The sequence below is a fragment of the Propithecus coquereli genome, unplaced genomic scaffold (genome assembly GCF_000956105.1).
Source record: "Propithecus coquereli isolate 6110/MARCELLA unplaced genomic scaffold, Pcoq_1.0 Scaffold147, whole genome shotgun sequence".
Classification (NCBI taxonomy): domain Eukaryota; kingdom Metazoa; phylum Chordata; class Mammalia; order Primates; family Indriidae; genus Propithecus; species Propithecus coquereli.
The window spans coordinates 6,746,246-6,764,301 of record NW_012139080.1 but is presented as its reverse complement, the minus strand read 5'-3'; the positions used below and the strand labels follow the sequence as shown (position 1 = coordinate 6,764,301).

The 18,056-nt window shown below is 39.9% G+C and overlaps 1 protein-coding gene across 1 annotated transcript in view; it reads right to left on the bottom strand.

Moving 5' to 3' along the window:
• CDC14B (cell division cycle 14B) overlaps positions 1-18,056 on the bottom strand; it is a 55,387-nt gene that overhangs the window by 4,948 nt on the left and 32,383 nt on the right. Inside the window, exons 10-13 of the mRNA XM_012640053.1 lie at positions 13,078-13,216; positions 12,750-12,909; positions 11,993-12,090; positions 3,218-3,334 (exon numbers count right to left, since the gene is read on the bottom strand). Of these exons, the coding sequence (XP_012495507.1) occupies positions 3,218-3,334; positions 11,993-12,090; positions 12,750-12,909; positions 13,078-13,216 (514 nt within the window). The remainder of the gene's footprint in view (positions 1-3,217; positions 3,335-11,992; positions 12,091-12,749; positions 12,910-13,077; positions 13,217-18,056) is intronic.

Below are 18,056 nucleotides of genomic sequence, written 5' to 3'. Positions count from 1 at the left end.
GTGGAGAAGCCCGTTCATGTCCCTCATCAGCCCTGAGGCAGGGACTGAGAAGTGCCACACACAGCCCAGCAGCACCCAGGCCAACCGTCCCGGGCGGAGGGCCGCAGTGCAGACACGCCACACAGTCGCTGTGCTGCAGCCGCTGCCACGGACTGCGGTTTCGACGTGGCTTAGTTCAAATGGACACACCAGGGAACGATCACCTGCTATGAGAAACACAGCGGCATTTTTCCCAACAACAAATACTCAGGACGTCACTCATATTTCTTGAGCCCCCTAAGTAATTGCGCTTTTGACGTGTTTGTGAAAAAGTTCTCTAGGCGGGCGTGGTGGCCCACCTGTAGTCCCAGTGACTTGGGAGGCTGAGGCAGGAGGATGGCTTGAGGCCTGGAGCTCGAGGCTGCAGTGAGCTATGATGACACCACTGCACTGCAGCCTGTGGCGGGACCCCTTCTCTTAAAAAAAAAAAAACAAAAAGAATTCTCCAAAGCTGAAGAGCCTCTCAGTAAACTGCCAAAACTCAAAGGAGCCCATTCAGTGCAAAGTGGGTTTAGCTGGGGTCTTCATCCAGGAAGCCTCTAAGAATAGAACGGAATGTGCAAATGAAAGGCCAAGGTCCTGTGCACCACAGACGACGATGATTACTGAGAACAAAATCGACCTGCAAGAAAGAAGGCTCAGGAAGGAACTGGAATAACAAAGTGGACCAGCAGCCTGGCACCTTGAAAGCATGGATGAAAGTACACTGAAAGGCTGTCCTGGTTTTCTTGCACCTCTGTTTAAAGAAAAGATTTCAATTCAATACTATAAAATTACTCAACAATGTCAGCTCACACTATTGTGCCCAGAATGAGATTATGCACCAATATATTAATTCCCTCATTACCCTCCAACCAAAACCAAATAGCATTCAGCAGGCTAAAGCTCCAGGCTACAGCTTGGCTGCCTCTGATTCCTGGAAACTGTACAGAAACTGCACGTAATTTATTTGCCTTTCTTTTGTAAACTATGAGTGGGTAACAGTTAAGGTGATGCGAACATAGGCCAAAGTCCCAAAAGAGGCAAAACAAAAACACCCGTGTAGAGAAAGGTGGTTAAATGAACTGTGAAATCCAATTAACTCTCACTGCTTTACTCCTCTGGCTCTCCAAATCATCTCTGAAAAGTCCATTTTGGAATTTAAAAGAAGCCTTTTTGGTTTTCAGCACTATCTAAATTTCCCGGAAACTTCGGATCATTTCAACATTCAGTCCACACTATTCAGCCTGAAATCTCCTTTAGAATTTTCAGAGCGTCCTTGCAGGGACCTCAGGCAGATGCTCACTAGGTGCTCACTGCAATCAAGAACCATCTCTCCTGAGTGGTACACGTTTAGGTCACTAGAGTGACATGAAAAAACAAAGGCCTAGGTGGAAAAACTGACCCATGGCCAATCCTCCTCAAAGGAAGATGGTGTGACGTGGCAAGCTCCCCCAGGGCTCCTGGGTTCTATTCCTCTGTAACCTAAAAAGCACAATCCAAAAAAGCAAAAAGCAGAATTAAATGTGCAAGACATACTAGACCGTAAGGGAAGCCTGAGTACTCACACCTAAAAAGAACACGTCCACATTGACTATGAGCAGCAGCAGGCTTTTTATTTCCATTTTGAATAGTCTGACTCAAAGTGTTAAAGTTCAAATACTCCCTTTTCCCCTCATGATTGTAGGAAAGTTAGAAAATAAGAAAAGGATAAAAAAAAAGAAAAAAAAGAAATCCTCAGCTGTCCCACCAACCAGAAGAACTGTTAGTATTATAGCATATTTCTCCTTTATCTTATTTCTGTACATATGTAGAATATATTTTTGTACCTATAAACATTTATACATCTACACATTTCTATACATATATATTATCCATTTACAAAAATAGACTCATGCTGCAGAAATTTTACGTGCGGCTGTTTCCACTCAGGGCTTCATGAGCATTTATTCAGGTATTAAATTTTCTTTAAAAACATGACTCCCAATTCATTTGGCATAATTTAACAATCTTTAGCCCATTTTCCTATTTCTCGCTGTTACAAACAACACTCTGATATGTATCTAAATCTTTGACCTTTTGTATGTATTCTCAAGTGGAATCAGAGAGTAAAAAGAATATGAATATTTGATACATTTCTAATGAAAAAATTTAAAATCCTAACATCATTGAGTCAGTGCCCAAACAATTCTCAAATGTTCATACCAGGCACCATCACATTCTCATAATTATGTGCATGTTGTCAAGTTGTACAAAAGAGCCACGAACAGGAAATATGACAGAGCTGAATGATTCCTCAGAGGGCAAAGCACACGGAGCTCTCGGTGTGTCAAGGGCCTCTCAGGACAGCGGGGACAAACCCAACACTGACGATGAGGCACATGGGCCCGAAGCCTCAAAGATACGGGGTAGGGAAGTTAAAAAGAAGCGAGGGAAGTTGTAGAGGACATTGTAACGTCTGGATCTGATAATCTTCAGGCCGCTATGGTCTATTGTAAGAGATCTGTGTTACCACGAGCACAAAAACAGGACTGCCCGGGTTGCCGACAGCAGGCAGAGATGCAGAGAACGTGGAAAGGGTGCCCACCTCGCACTCCCGAGATAGCAGTGAGTGGGGTGTCTACTCTTTCTTCACTAGGGATTTGTCTTTGGAATACTTTAAGAATGAAATGTCCACCTTCACTTTGTAAGAAGTATCCAAAGACGACAGTGAGTCATTGGTTTGGTGACAAAACATGTCCGTTTTCTTGTCAAAGCCTGTATAATATCATGAAGGCAGTGAAGAAAGCTGGGATAAACATGGAAGAACCAGCACCCTTTGGTGTGGACTGTAGCCAAGAGGACAGAGAGTCTTTAGGGAGAGGGGGGTCCCCAAACCCACTAGAGTTATCATGTTTCTACCCTCATGTTAATTTGCAGCTAATTTTCCAACATCATGCTGGATCTGATATACTCATAGAAAGATTTCCTCCAAGTTCTGACAGCTTTGAATATTCTTAATTTAAAAGGTTTCCCATATCATGACCCATAGACCACACTTCCAGTGTTGATGAACAAGTAAAACACTTTTGATGACTTTCCCATCACAGGAACTCTATTTTCTCCTAACTTCATGTCACTCTCCAGAAGTAGGATCCACAAGATTAAACTGGAAAACCAATGCTTACAACTTTTCAGAAAAGTAGGATTCTTTTCTCACCTTTTAAAACTGCCTTTCCTTGAAGCAGATCTGGTGGTTCTTTTAGAAATGCCTGCACTGCCAGAAATGTTAGGTTCAGATGTTTTACAGCTCTGAACACTGGACTGAAGAATTACTCTGAAAATAGTTGGAAAAAAATAAGATTATATTCACTGAAACAATTTTCAAATATGTGACAGAGGAAGGCATTTTTGTACTTTAGAGCAGCAAATTATTTTATTGAGAATTGATAGGATTTTCTATAAACACATCTGCCAAAAAAACCTGAAACACATTTTTACATCAAAGCCTTTTGAAATGAAGCATCTCATTTCCCTTTGAAGGTTACATAAAGATAATCAGAGTGCTTTGCTTTTGGAAAATGAATGACCTGGCATTTTAAGCAATTCCCATACCAAAGAAATCCATCAGCCAAACAAATTTTTGTGCCCAAAGGTAAAAATAGATTCTCAGATTTCTAGTCATAAAAACGAGACATCATTAAGGAAACCCAAAATTCTAAAGAATATAAATATGAATTTAGGAAACAGCTACAAAATATTCACTCTTCGGAGCTGAAAATATGGGTAATAAACACTAAATCAATACTAATTTTATATAACATTTCAAAATTTGAAAATATGTTCAAGCAAAATATGAGTTTTGTCTGGATTATAACTACTTACTAAATCTCCAAGAACCATTAAAATGAAAGTGAAACCACTTAAATTTTGTGAAACTTTCCTTCATTAAACTCTAAAAATCTTAGAGAATTGCTGCCTACGAGTAGGCATTGCCCAGGAGGCAAATACATGAATCAGAAAAGAACACCCTCAGATAAAGGCCGCCCACAATAGCCTGTTCATAAGTAGACAGTCATTCTCTTTTTTCCTCCTTAAACCGGCACAGGGAAACCAGCAGAAAACATCAAAAGATTTTATATGTAATTCTTTTCTTCAAGAGATAATCACTGAAAAACCAAACCACATATATACACATTTAAATATATCAACTTGTATTTATCTGAAAGAGAAAACTGACTTACACTGACTTACAAAGCTTTCTTCTTTCGTAATCAATCATAAAGATGAAGTAGCCAATAAACACTTCTAAGAACCTAGCTCACAAGAGTAAAAAGAAACCGTTACAACTAATGAGCATCCTGCCTCACATGCCTGTGTTGCAGCATGTTGGTTAATAACCAAAGCCAGGGCCTTAAAATGTAGTAAAGATCAGTAAATTCCTATAATCTTAGTATGACCCAAAGCAAAGCATATTCAACATGTAGTGAAATGCTAAACTTCTCATCACGAAAAAAGCCCATGGGTTTTCTTGTGCCAGAGCACAGTGTGGAGCTTGCCTGGGCCAGTGGTTTCAAGCTGTTTGGGGAGGAGAAAGGAGGGGCAGCTATCACGGCTGTTTCACTTCGTCCATGGAGGATCTCTGAAAGCCCTACAAAACCAGCCTTCAATCTCACGGAGGAACACAAATCCTAGATAAATTGGCCAATGCTTGGTTCAGCATTTCTACTAGAGTTTTGTCATCTGAAATGTTGACTATTCTAACAAAACAGAAAAAGTATATGCAGATTTAGTTGTAGCATCAAAGGTGCCCAGTACTCTGGCTTATGAATTCTACCCTGAAAACAAGAAATAATTTAGAAATTCTTTCTGATTATATTAAGTGAGGGGGAAATATTTACTCATCCCTGTTAAGGATCTGGATCTAGAAATCTGTATTAATAAAACCAAAACGAGACAAACTGCTGGTGCTTCACTCACTGGTACTTCTGAAACCCAGGCCTGGTGCTGGTGCCACCTGTGTTCTCATCAATCTCCCTCATCTGCTCCTTTACACGTGGAGAAAATGAGACCCCTTTTGGCTTTTTCGGAAATATAACATCTACTTCTCAAATTATTTGAGGCCACGGATGGCCAACAGTATAGACAACTACCGCACTGCAAAATCATTCATATGAGGAAAAAAATAAGAGCCAATGCATTGCCTGCTTAGGAAATTTGAGTCCTGATTTCACAAATGAACTATTATTGAAATGTTTAAATACTATTCAAAACAAAAAATTACTGCTAAATCAATTGGTAATTCTGAGGCTGATAGGAAACATATTTTAAAAAGTATTTATTTCTCTATAAAATTAGTGTAAATTAATGTGAACTAATATAATAATATTTAATAGCTAATAATTTTTGTGGAACTTTAAGAAAATGATAGAAATTTAGAATGCATTAATTACGCCAGGGAAGACTCAAGTCCAGTTATTTGCACTGACGACAAAGCAGTTATCATATCTGTAGGTTATATATCAGTAAAGTGGGGGGGAAAAACCCAACAACTCCACTGAGATATTATCAGTGATGTCCTACAAGAAGAACCTTGATAAGGTGGGCCAACCTAGCAAAAGGGAGTGAAGTGTTCCCTCTGCCACAGGGAACCTGGGTGCTCACGGCCTTCCACCTTCCAAACCAAGCCAATCACCTGGCTGTTTCAGAGCAATATTCAGCAGATACTCTCCTTCCCCTCTCTCCTGAAAAAATCCTCTGTCTTACTTACCTCGTGCCTATACTGCAGTTCACTTTCTTCTATGCAGTATCTTTGGAGCCTCAGTACTCTCAGATTTTTGGATATAGTCATATCTGCAACTCAAGGCACACGACAAAGCAAAAAACCTGAAAAGCCAGGTTTCTCACCTATCAAGTCACAAAATGCTTGAACAAGAAAATCCAATTCCAAGAGAAGACTCCATCAGGGGAACTATGCACTATGTATGCTAGTTGTCTACCACTAATACACACAGAGCTGCAAAATGATGGTCCTGGGCCCTCCGTTTGTGTCTTTCCCACTGTCTCAGAGTCTGATACAGCAACCTGAAGTGGCCTGCTTCTCTAGGGATGGCAGGGAACAGGTGCTTTTCACTAGTAACAACCTATCAGGAGATGCTACATCATCCACATCATCTGCCAACAGAGGCGAATGACAACGACAGTGTCCATGAGTAGTCACCTTACAAATAACGTCCTTTAGAGAGCAAGTACTTATTAACATTATTGTAACTGTTAAAAGCTTTCTGCTTCTGTAAATTCCAAATTAATTAGGCAGGCTAAATTGAATACTCTGCTTGGTTCTAGAAATGCAATGGCACACATCAGTCACAACAACAACAAAAGGTTACAGCTTACATAGAATATTAAAAAGAGCCTGATAGAGACCATTTTCAAACTTACCCTGGGAATGATAATACAACCACAAAGTGCCGGAGTATTATTAGTGACAACTCCACCCAATAAGAACTCCACCCACTCAGAACATCTTTGTTACTTGGAATAGTTTGAGAAGAATAACGTCTATGTAGCACAAGATGCTCTTGACACAGAATACATGGAAACTGAAGCTTACTAAGAAAAATCACCGAGAAGGTTAATCTATATCAGAAATACAGCACATCTGAATGTGCGATAATAAGCTTGTTTTAATAAGATATTCAAGAAAATGCCAAACAGGAAGATGGTAAGCAGGTTTTCCTTAATTTTGAAAAGAGTGAAAGCTGCTTGATTTTTAAATCTTTCTTAGCCATATGAAAACACTCAATGAAAAGACAAAGTACCAGAGTTGGCTGCAATGAAATTTCACTTTGGAAGAAATCTTGGAAGGAACAGTTATAACATTCTTTTATGACTTCTAAGTCCAAATGGAGATAAGAGAAAATTCTTAAAATATGAGTTAAAGAAAAAGTTTCAGAGAGGGAAGAATGCAGCCCAGGTAAGAGGGTGGTGGTACACCTAGCACACAGGAAGGACATGCCCACCCTCTGTGCCTGGGGTCTTCACTATGCTGCTCCACCGGGAGTGGGGGTGGGGGGGTAGCCTCTTCACTGTTAAGGTCTTCATTTCAAGGAGGAAAGATCTCAAGAGAATACGAATTTGCCTATATTAATCGAATAAAGACATTCTGGTTATTTTGGGGAAAAAGAGAAAAGTGGGAGCAGTGACTGTCACATGGAAACACACACCAAAACAGGCAGCCTCTGTTCTGCCTTCACTGAACATCAAGTTTTGAAAACTGTACTTACTGTGTTCCCTAAAGGGGAGGAAATGAAATGAGATAGAGTAGAAAATCCTGCATACTAAAGATAGAAGACTTAAGAGAAAGCTGTTATACAGTGGCAGAATTGGAGGGGAAACCCAGGAAGTGATCTTCATTAGACCTCAAGGCTACAACATCAAATCTTTACTAAACGTAGACCAGTGGGAAAAATTCTTCTTTGCTAGATTAGAAAGGACATTCTCAAGATACAGAAAATCAGAGGGAGGCTGTAGAGCCAATTAAGTGAAAGAAAACCACCCCAACTATCCCAAGCTAACTAAATACTATTGATAGGAAAGAGAAACTATTTCAGTGTCTTTATTTATAAAATGCTATTTCAAAATATCTGTTAAGAGCAAGAGCAACTTAAAAACAAGGTATGTTATTTTTAACATCCCTCTTGCGAAAGAAGCGGTGAAGCCCTCCCTCCCCACCACCATCCATTCATTGACAAGATTCAGAAAAAGAACCTTTGAAAACAGGCAAACCAACAAAGCTAGGAGCTGACAAGGAGAAAAGCATGCATGGTGAGAATCGCGCTGGGCACCGGAAGCAGGCGACAGCGGAGACGTGGAGTGGGACACTTACACAGCAGCTATCTGCCAAAGGGTCCTGACGGCTACTGTGCTCTGAAACCATCGAAACAGAATAGCAGGATGGGAAGAATGTAGTCACAAACAATCCACCAGATGACAACACTACACAGTGCAGAGGTCAGCACAGCTAGGGGACATCTGGAAAGGGGTGAAGGGGAAAGAACAGATGTTCAAATTGGGAAGCCAAAATAAATAACACAATACAAAATAAACAAATAAAGCTACATGTGAATCTTAGACACCTGAAGGCCCAGTACAGCGACTGGGATGCACAGGGGTGGGAAACAAGGGTGGAGTTTTGCCATTTTGTGTTGGGGGCAAAAAATGCTGCCTTTAGTTTAAACAGGTTTGATAATTTGGGATAAAAGGTTGGCCTCAATCTCTAGCTAGGTAACTGCCCCATGTTAATTTAAATTTATGATACTGAAATGGGTCATAGACTATGATTGAAATTCTTCAAAAAGCACAAGATATGCACATACAAAAAACTAAACCAAACCACAGGTAAAAAGGAAGCAAATCCAAACAACCAAAAGAAAAAAAAAAGCCATAGACTAATTAACAAGATAACAGGAGGCACAATTATAAAAATTATAAACGAACATAGCACAGCATAAGTGATCACATTTCAGTGGAGTTGTAACTAAATTCCTAAAGCATTGCGCACGTGACACACCCAACCCCAGGCAACACAAAAGGGGCAAAGTTTCACTTATGTACTCATACTATGCATTTTTCCTCAGTTGTTTTCCTCATTCATTTCCCTCAAGCAATACAAGTTTGGCTTTCAGCTTGGTGTTTCCTAATCCACGGGCCTGGGTTCTAGCACAGAAGGGAGGAAATCTCCTCACACTGGGAAGGGTGGTAACTCCTTCCAACTACTGCACTTCCAAATGGTCAACTGGGTACATCTGTGACCCAATACGAAAGGCTCCACTGAGCATTTTCTGTGGACTGTACAAGGTGGCAAGCACTGACTTAGCTTACTACGTCATTTTTATTGTTGACCTCATCATCAACATAATTAAGAGCTATGTGCCAGGCACCCAATACAGTGGGAAAAGGGCAGACTCGAGATAAAATCTAACCTCATCCTACAAGTTATACTCACACCAGCTTCCCACAAAAATACCAAATCTACTAATATTAAGATTACAGGGGCTTAATATTTAAATGGAATAGAATAAATGGCCTAGGAACACTACAAAACCTTCCTGTGCATCCCACCCTTCATTTCAGTTACTGAATCAACTGTTATCCTAAAGGCAGAATGGCCTGAATGTCCAGGTGTCTGCATTACAGATTTTTATTTGCTTCTCTTTACTAGCTCATGGCCTAAGAATTATTTTCCATTGCTGAAACATACTCCCATTTCTACTGCACTATTAAGGGAGACTTTAGGGATTTTTCCAGGCTAATTATGTCTCCATTTTTACCTTATTCCCATCGGTATGCAACTCTACTCTTCATGTTTCATTTAACATGAACAAATCTAGAAGAAATGATCAGTACACAGAAGGACAGGCGGCATGGCTCAAGTTATATTCATTTTAGCACAGACAATATACTTGCCATCAAGTTCTGAAGATGAGATCAATGTCATGGTGCTATGTGATTCACTGTCTTCTCAGTAATCAGGATCAGACAGGCTCTCTGAGAAAGTGGCTATTTTACAATTTCTTAAAACTTTAACTCTCCCCAAATATTAACCATTTATAAAAGAGAAACCAATAATTGGAATAACATTTTGTATACTATACCTTTCTCCTAAGAATCATCTGTATTTTTTTTTTTTTTTTTGAGACAGAGTCTCGCTGTGTTGTCCAGGCTAGAGTGCCATGGCGTCAGCCTAGCTCACAGCAACCTCAAACTCCTGGGCTCAAGCAATCCTCCTGCCTCAGCCTCCCGAGTAGCTGGGACTATAGGCATGTGCCACCATGCCCGGCTACCTTTTTCTATATATTTTTAGTTGTCTGATTAATTTCTTTCTATTTTTAGTAGAGATAGGGTCTTGCTCTTGCTCAGCCTGGTTTCAAACTCCTGAGCTCAAACAATCCACCCGCCTCGGCCTCCCAGAGTGCTAGGATTACAGGCGTGAGCCACCGCGCCCGGCCAAGAATCATCTGTATTTGTGTATTTCTTACAAACTTCCCTTCTTGCAAGTACTGTATTTTCTTTATTTTTTTTTATTTTTTATTTTTTGAGATAGAGTCTCACTCTGTCACTAGGTCTTGACTCTTTGGAAATGAGCGTCAAGTGATTTGAACTCTTCAGAAAACATATTCTTGGGAATCACAGACTCAGAGGGTGACTCAAGGAAATTTTCTATAAGCCTTAGTTAATAAGACCCTTTGACTAAGCAGAATTAGCATCCCCTGACTCCCAACATGACTTTTGAACAAAAGGCAACGAAATATTGAGAAAAAAACTGATGATGCAGATTCTGAAAAACAAAATAAAAAACCTGAGCAACCCACAGAAGCATCAGTTTCCTAGGGTTTGCAATTTAAAGTGTGGTCCCTGGACTAGCAGCATCTGTAACACAGGGAAGCTTGCTAGAAACGCAGCTCTCAGACCCCACCCCAGACCCACTCATAATAATCTGTAGTTTAACAAGCGCCCCAGGTGACTCAAATGCACAGTGATGTCTGAGAAGCACTGCTTGAGGGCACTGCCTACTGCTTTCATCATGTCCAGAATTAGTTTCAGATGATTTTATCATATTTCTAAATAAAAAGAACCATTAAGGCCTTAGATAACAAATTTTTATGAAAAACAAAACTGCTTTGGAGCTAAATAAATCATACAAAAGGCACTTTTTTTTTTTTGAGACAGGGTCTCACTGTCACCCAGGCTAGAATACAGTAGTGTCATCATAGCTCACTGTAACCTCAAACTCCTGGGCTCAAGTGATCCTCCTGCCTCAGCCTCCAGAGAAGCTGGGGCTACAGATGTGTGCCAACATGCCCGGATAAAAAAGGCACCATTCTTAAAGCAGTCTAGTTGACTGAAGTACCACTAAGCTGCAAAGAAGGCTTAATAAATGCCTATAATCAAAATTGATGCCCTACATTCACATGGCACTTAATATTGGAAAACTCAATTCTTAGCTTTGGGTCTTTTAAGAACTTCACAGGTGAGCAATCCATGATGACACAAGTTTATATGTAATTCTACCGCAGAATTTTTAGATTATGAAGAGATACCAGTGAAGAACCACTTTTAATTATAAACAAAGCCTGATCTCTGCCAATATAAATGACTGATTATATCATCAATTCCTGACCATATTACAAGATGCTTACTGAATAAAATGATCTATCTCCATACCCCCCCGCAAAAAAAGAGGGCTGGGAATTTGGTGCCCCATAATAAAAAGGGAGGTAACCAGAAGGAAGAAATCCCACGGCAAAAGTAGGAGCATCTACTAGAGGACAGCCTAGAAAAAAGCATAATGGCCATGTATTTTGATCCTATGTATTTTTCTAACAATCCTGGATGTTCCATGAGGTTGAACCCAAACTACAAGAAAATACATGTGAACATACATACACTCAATAACTAAAACACTTCCTATTCTCATGCCAAACCTTCCTCTATAATTTGAAAATAATCTCCAAATTAAAAAAAAATACAAAAATATAGTTTAGACCAGTTCATTGTTGCCCCAAAACAATATAGCGCCATTAAGCCATCATGTCTCACTAAATTCTACCATATTAAAACAAATGATCTGAAATTTGGCAAATTTAAAGAAATTCACCATTTTAATAACTATGGACAAGTTTGTTATTCTGGGCTGTACATCTGCTGTCTCTCTGGAGGATGTCCCATGCTGATTATCTGAGGAGAAAAAGCATTCCTAATGTCGCCCCCCCACCTAAAAGGCTCATGAGGTTACATATGATAGAGGACACAGATGAACAGGACAACTGAGAGCTTCCGAGGCCAGCACCCTTGTGTTTTAAATAACATCATCATTTCAAAGTAACATAATGGGCATCCAACTAGGGAAAAAAATACACAGGAAAAAATGCTCCCAAAGGACCCCACACGTATCTTAAACATCATCAACCACTACAAAGGAAATCAGACTCACGTGAGGGGAATAGCGTTTGTTTTTGATTGTCTTCTGCTTTTCAGGGCCCGAAGTCTATCACCTTGTGTCACTCCATTGATTTCATCGTCATCACTGTACTGTGTAAGTAGAAAAACACTGAGCTAATGATTGAAGTTGCACTTATTAATGCAGCAAAGCATAGGGGCTACTTATCCATATAAACACACACGTAAACACGTACATATAGACACTACGAGTTTCTGCAGAACTCTGAAGTATATTTCTCCTTTCGAAATCAAGCTACAGGTCACATCTCAAGACAATAGTTGACTTACACAGAACCCAACAGCACTCTCGTTATAAAACACACAGATAGTGAAGAGGCATATAGGCTTGTAATTATAAAAACATTCTATTTAAAATTCCGCAATGCACTTACCACCACTTAATCTAGTACTGCTACCCCCTAAATTCTTGGTTCTTTAAAAGTTCTCGCTGTATCGGCTGTTGTGAAACAGGAACAAGGGGTGAGGACCCCGGGAACACCTAGGTCTACCTAAGAGCTGACTTCACAGACCTCTTTTTCCTACGCTTGCCAGTTTTACAGACATACAACCTTCTTTTAATTATTTTGAGTAAAAAGTTCCTAGACAGGGTTATAAATATAAAAAACTGTGTGACACTAATCCCTCAAAGTATGCTTTATTATTTTCACCTACGGTTTTCTCCACACCCTAAAAGGTTCTCAACAGCATTTAAAGCAATAACAACAGCGTGACCAGGATGGTTTGATTACCGGTTCAGGTTCTGGCTTGTCTTGGTTCCTGACCCCATTTATTGAAATGTCATCAACACCAGAGAGGAGTCGGGAAAAGGCTGCTCCGTGTTGTCCATTCTCCTGCCCCCTTAACTTTTGACGAAAATAGTCACCTTCCAGCCAGAGGCTTGCTTGTTTCCTAGAGCATTTAAATGACATCAAAATACAGCTTTCCAGAAAAATATACAAACAACTATTTCCTCCCAGACTGTCTGTTGTTACTGGAGACTAAGGAAAATTCCCCTTCCCATTGCTTTCCAGACCCCCATGTTCCCTGCAGAATTACAAAAGCCTTCTGTCTACTTACATCACCAAAAATTGTTGCTGAGGCCCAATCACTGAGCCAGGTCTACAGATCCTGATCCACGCAATGGTCTCGGCTGCTGTCATCTTGTAATGCTTCATGATGTAGCAGGCTATCAGAGTGCCTGTGCGACCAAGGCCGGCTAGGAAAAGAAATCAATGAAACCTGGTCTCATGTACTCTAGAATTTTGTTGGACAGGTAGAATTTTTTTAAAAGGCTTCCCACGATTCTGTGTCCCCCGACAGTGGTTCTCAAGGCTGGTCACATACTGGAATCACCTGGACAGTTTTAAATATACTGGTGCCCAGAATGCAGATTTAATGGGTAGGCAGTACAGCCTGGACACAGAGACTTCTAAAATCCCCCAGGGCATTCTATGTGTAGCCAAGACTGAGAATCATCTGAGCATGATTCGCAGTAAGTGCAGTGTTTTCTGCCCTGGGTGTTTTGGGAAAATGGTACCACCATCTTTCCAAAATCAAAAGCTCAAAATCTTGCACTTACTCCCACATCCAACTAAATTTTCTACTCTTCTGTTATACCCATTTTCACTCAGATTTTTTAATAAACTCTTGGTCCTGTCCTCCTTTCCTCTAGACTATTACCTAGACTATTATCATTACCTCCTGTGAGGGTTAATTTTATGTGTCAACCTGGAGGGAGTTCTTGGATGAGATTAGCATTGAAATGGGTGAGCTTTCAGTAAGCATACGGCCCTCATAATTCGGGTCATCCAATCAGGCCTGAACAGAACAAAGAGATCAACCTTCCCAAGGAAGAGGGAATTCTTCAGCAGACAACCTCCAGACTTCATCTGCACCATGGCTCTCCTGGGTCTCCAGGCTGCCAGCCCAGAGTTCCAGACTCGCCAGACTCCATATTTGCATGAGCCCATTTCTTTAAATAAATCTCCCACATACAAGCATCCTGTTGGTTTTGTTTCTCTGGAGAAGCCTCACTAATACAGATTTGGGTCATGAAGTGGGGCGCTGCTGTAACAAACATGTAAAAATGGAGAAGTAGTTTTGGAATTGGTAGAGGCTGGAAGAGTTTTGAGACACGTGTAGGAAAAAGCCTCGAATGCCTTGAGGACCACTGACATGAAAGATGATTCTGGTGCAGTCTCAGATGGAAATGAGGAATGTGTTATTCAAAACTGGAGGAAAGGCAATCCTCATTATAAAGTAGCAAAGAAATTGACTGCATTGTGTTCTAGTGTTTTATGGAAAGCAGAATTTGTGAGTGATAACCTTGGAGGTTTAGCAGAGGAGATTTGTAAGGAAAATGTTGAAGGTACAGCCTGGTTTCCCCTTACTGAGTAAAGTAAAACGTAAGAGGAGAGAGAGGAATCAAAGAAAGAATTGTTAAGCAAAAGGGAACCAGGAACTAAAAATTTAGAAAATTCTCAGCCTGTACATGCTGCAAAAAAAATTAAGGAAGCATGGTCTGGAGAGAACATCAACTGTGAGGCTGGACAATCATGCCATGAAGAGATCACTCATGGATTTAATCACCATCTCAGCAGAAGTCAGGTATAGAGATGGGATTATACTAGTAGAGACACTGCCAGTTTGGACGAAACAGGACAGACATGGAATGAAATAAAGGAAGGCTTTTGGACTTCTGACAGTAGAGCTACCTGGGTGCATGCATGCCTTGTCCTTCATGAAAAGGAAGCATGATCCCAAAGGCAATTCAGAGATCCACAGGGTTCTCCATGGCCACAAAGACACAGAGCACATGGGCCCAGGGGCAAAGTTGTCTACTTCTGGGTTTCACAGGATAGTGAAACCCAGATCATGCCCCTGATCATGGCATAGAGGGCAAAGCCACCACCCTAGAGGGCAGAGCATCGAGCCTAATGGCATTTGCCTTACTAGGTTTTAGACTTGATTGGGAACGTAACCCCTTTCTTCTTTCTGATTTCTCCTTTTTGGAATCAGAATGTCTATACTATGCCTGTCCTGTAATTACATCTTGAAAGCACATAACCTGTCTGCTTTTGCAGGTTCGCAGCTGGGGAGGAATTCTGCCTCAGAATGGATCATACCTCAAGTCTCACGTATGCCTGATTTAGATGATGTTTAGATGAGACTTTGAACTTGGAGTTGATGCTGGAATGGGCTGAGACTTTTGGAGGAGTTGAGATGAGGTGAATGTATTTTCAATGTTAAAGGAACATAAATTTGGGGGGGTTCAGAGAGCTGAATATTATATACCAAATTGTGTCCCACCTGACCCTCCCAAATCCATGTTGATGTTCTAACTCCCAATGTGTCCATACTTGAAAATAGGACCTTGAAGGAGGTAACTGAGGTTAAATGAGATCATCAGGGTGGGGCCTTAATCCAATAGGATTCCTTATAAGAAAAGGAAGAGATACCAGGAGTGAGGGCACACAGAGAAAAAACTATGTGAAGACATGAAGGCAAGGCAGCCATCTACAAGCCAAGAAGCAAGGCCTCACCAGAAACCAACCCTGCCGGTATCCTGATCTTGAACTTGCAGTCTCCAGAACTGTGAGAAAATAAATTTCTGTTGTTTAAGCCACCCAGTCTGTGGTATGCCCTAACAGATTAATACACTTCCTAAGGAACCTCAATTTTCACTACACAATCCAATTTTCATATTTTCATCATTTTTCTTCCCAAAACAAACATCTAATCATACCAAATCCTCTTCAGACTTTTAATTGGTCATTAGTCCACTTCAGAGTTTCTCAACCTCATCAGTATTTTGGGCTGGACACGTCAATGTTGTAGGGGGTGGTCCTGTGCATTGTGCAGTATTTAGCAGCACCCCTGGCCTCTACCCACTAGATGGATAGTACCCACCCAGATTGTGAAAACCAATGTCTCCAGGCATTGCCAAACATACCCTGGGGGTAACCTGGCCAAGAACGACCTCAACTGCTTATTATAATAAAAAAAATGAAATAACCAATGTTGGATTTTATTTTTAAAAAGTGGGGTAAAATATACATAACATAAAATTTACCATTTTTCTTCATGCATCATTTTCCTGATTTTCTTTAGTTGTCTGAGTTCTCTTTTAGCTTACTGTGAATTTTTAAGACAGTTATTTCAAATTCCATCTCAGGTAATTCAGAGACCTACATTTCCTTAGGGCTGGTTTCTGGAGATCATTTTAACCAGTTTGGGCATATGTGTGTGTACAGTTCAGCAGCGTTAAGTACATTCACACTGTTGTGCAAACATTACCACCATGTAACTCCAGAGCATATTTCATCTTGTAAAACTGAAACTCTGTACCTATAAACAATTAACTCTCAGTCCTCATCTCCCCTCAGCCTCTGGCAACCCACCATTCTACTTTCTCTCATTTGATTACCTCACGAGTGGAATCATACAATATTTGTCCTTTTCTGACTCGCATATTTCACTTAGTATAATGTCTTCAAGGTTCACCCCTGATATAGCAGCATGTGCAGAATTTTCTTCATTTTTTAAGGCAGCACAATATTCCGTTACATGTGTATGCTGCAATTTGTTTATCCATTTATCCACTGATGGACAATGGATTGCTTCTACCTTCTGGCTACTGGGAATAACATTGCTATAAACACGGGTGTACAAATATCTGTTCATATCCCCGCTGTCAATTCTTTCTGGGTATATACCAAGAAGTGGAATTGCTGGATCATATAATTATATTTTTAATTTTTTGAGGAACTGCCACATCATTTTCCATAGCCACTGCACCATTTTACATTCCCACCAGCCGTACACAAGTATTCGAATTTCTCCACATCATCACCAACACTTGTTATTTTCTGGTGTGTACACGGTTTTTTTTTTTATATTACCCATCCTAAGTGACGTGAAGTGGTATCTCACTGTGGTTGTGATTTGTTTTTCCCTAATCACTAGCGATGCTGAGCAACTTTTCATGTGCTTATTGGCCATTTTATATCTTCTTCAGAGAAATGTCTATTCAAGTCCTTTTCCCATTTTGAATTGGAGTTTTTTTTTTTGTTGTTGTTGTTGAGTTTTAAGGGTTCTGCCTATATCTTCTGGATAGTAATTCCTTATCAGATGGGTGATTTGCAAATATGTTACCCTAGTCCACACTGTTATTCTGTTGATAGTATCCTTTGATGTACAAAACTTTTACATTTTTATAGTCCAATTTGTCTATTCTTTCTTTTATATCTGTCTCTGGTGTCATATTACTGCCAAATCTAATGTCATAAAGCTTTCCCCCTATGTTTTCTTCTAAGAGTTTTATAATTTTAGGTCTTATGTTTAGGTCTTTCATCCATTTTGAGTATTTGTATATGGTGATATGTAAGGGTCCAACCTCATTCTTTTGCAAAAGGATATCAAGTTTTCCCAGCACCACTTATTGAAAAGACTGTCCTTTCCCCATTGAGTGGTTTTTGCACCCTTCTTGAAAATCATTCGACCACATCCATGAGGATTTGTTTCTGGGCTCTCTATTCTATCCAACAGGTCTATGTATCTGTCTTTATGCTAGTATTACACAGTCTTGATTGATGTGGCTTTGTACTAAGTTTTGAAATAAAAAAGGGTTAAGTCCTCCAATCTTGTTCTTGTTTTTCAAAATTGTTTTGGTTACTCAGCATCACTTTAGATTCCATATGAATTTTAGGATGATATTTCTATTTCTGCAAAAAATATGAGGATTCTGATAGGGATTGTATTGAGTCTGTACATCCCTTTGAGTAGTACTGACATGTTAACAATATTAAGTCACCCAATTCATGAACATGAGATGTCTTTCCATTTATTTATGCCTTCTTTAATTTTTCTCAAAAATGTTTTATACAAGTCTTTCATCTCCTTAATTTCCAAATATTTTATTTTTTGATGCTATTGTACATGGAATTGTTTTTTTAATTTCTTTTTCAGATTGTTCATTGTTAGGGCATAGAAACACAAGGGTGATTTTTACCTGTTAATCTTGTATCCTGCTACTTTGCTGAATTCATTTACTAGTT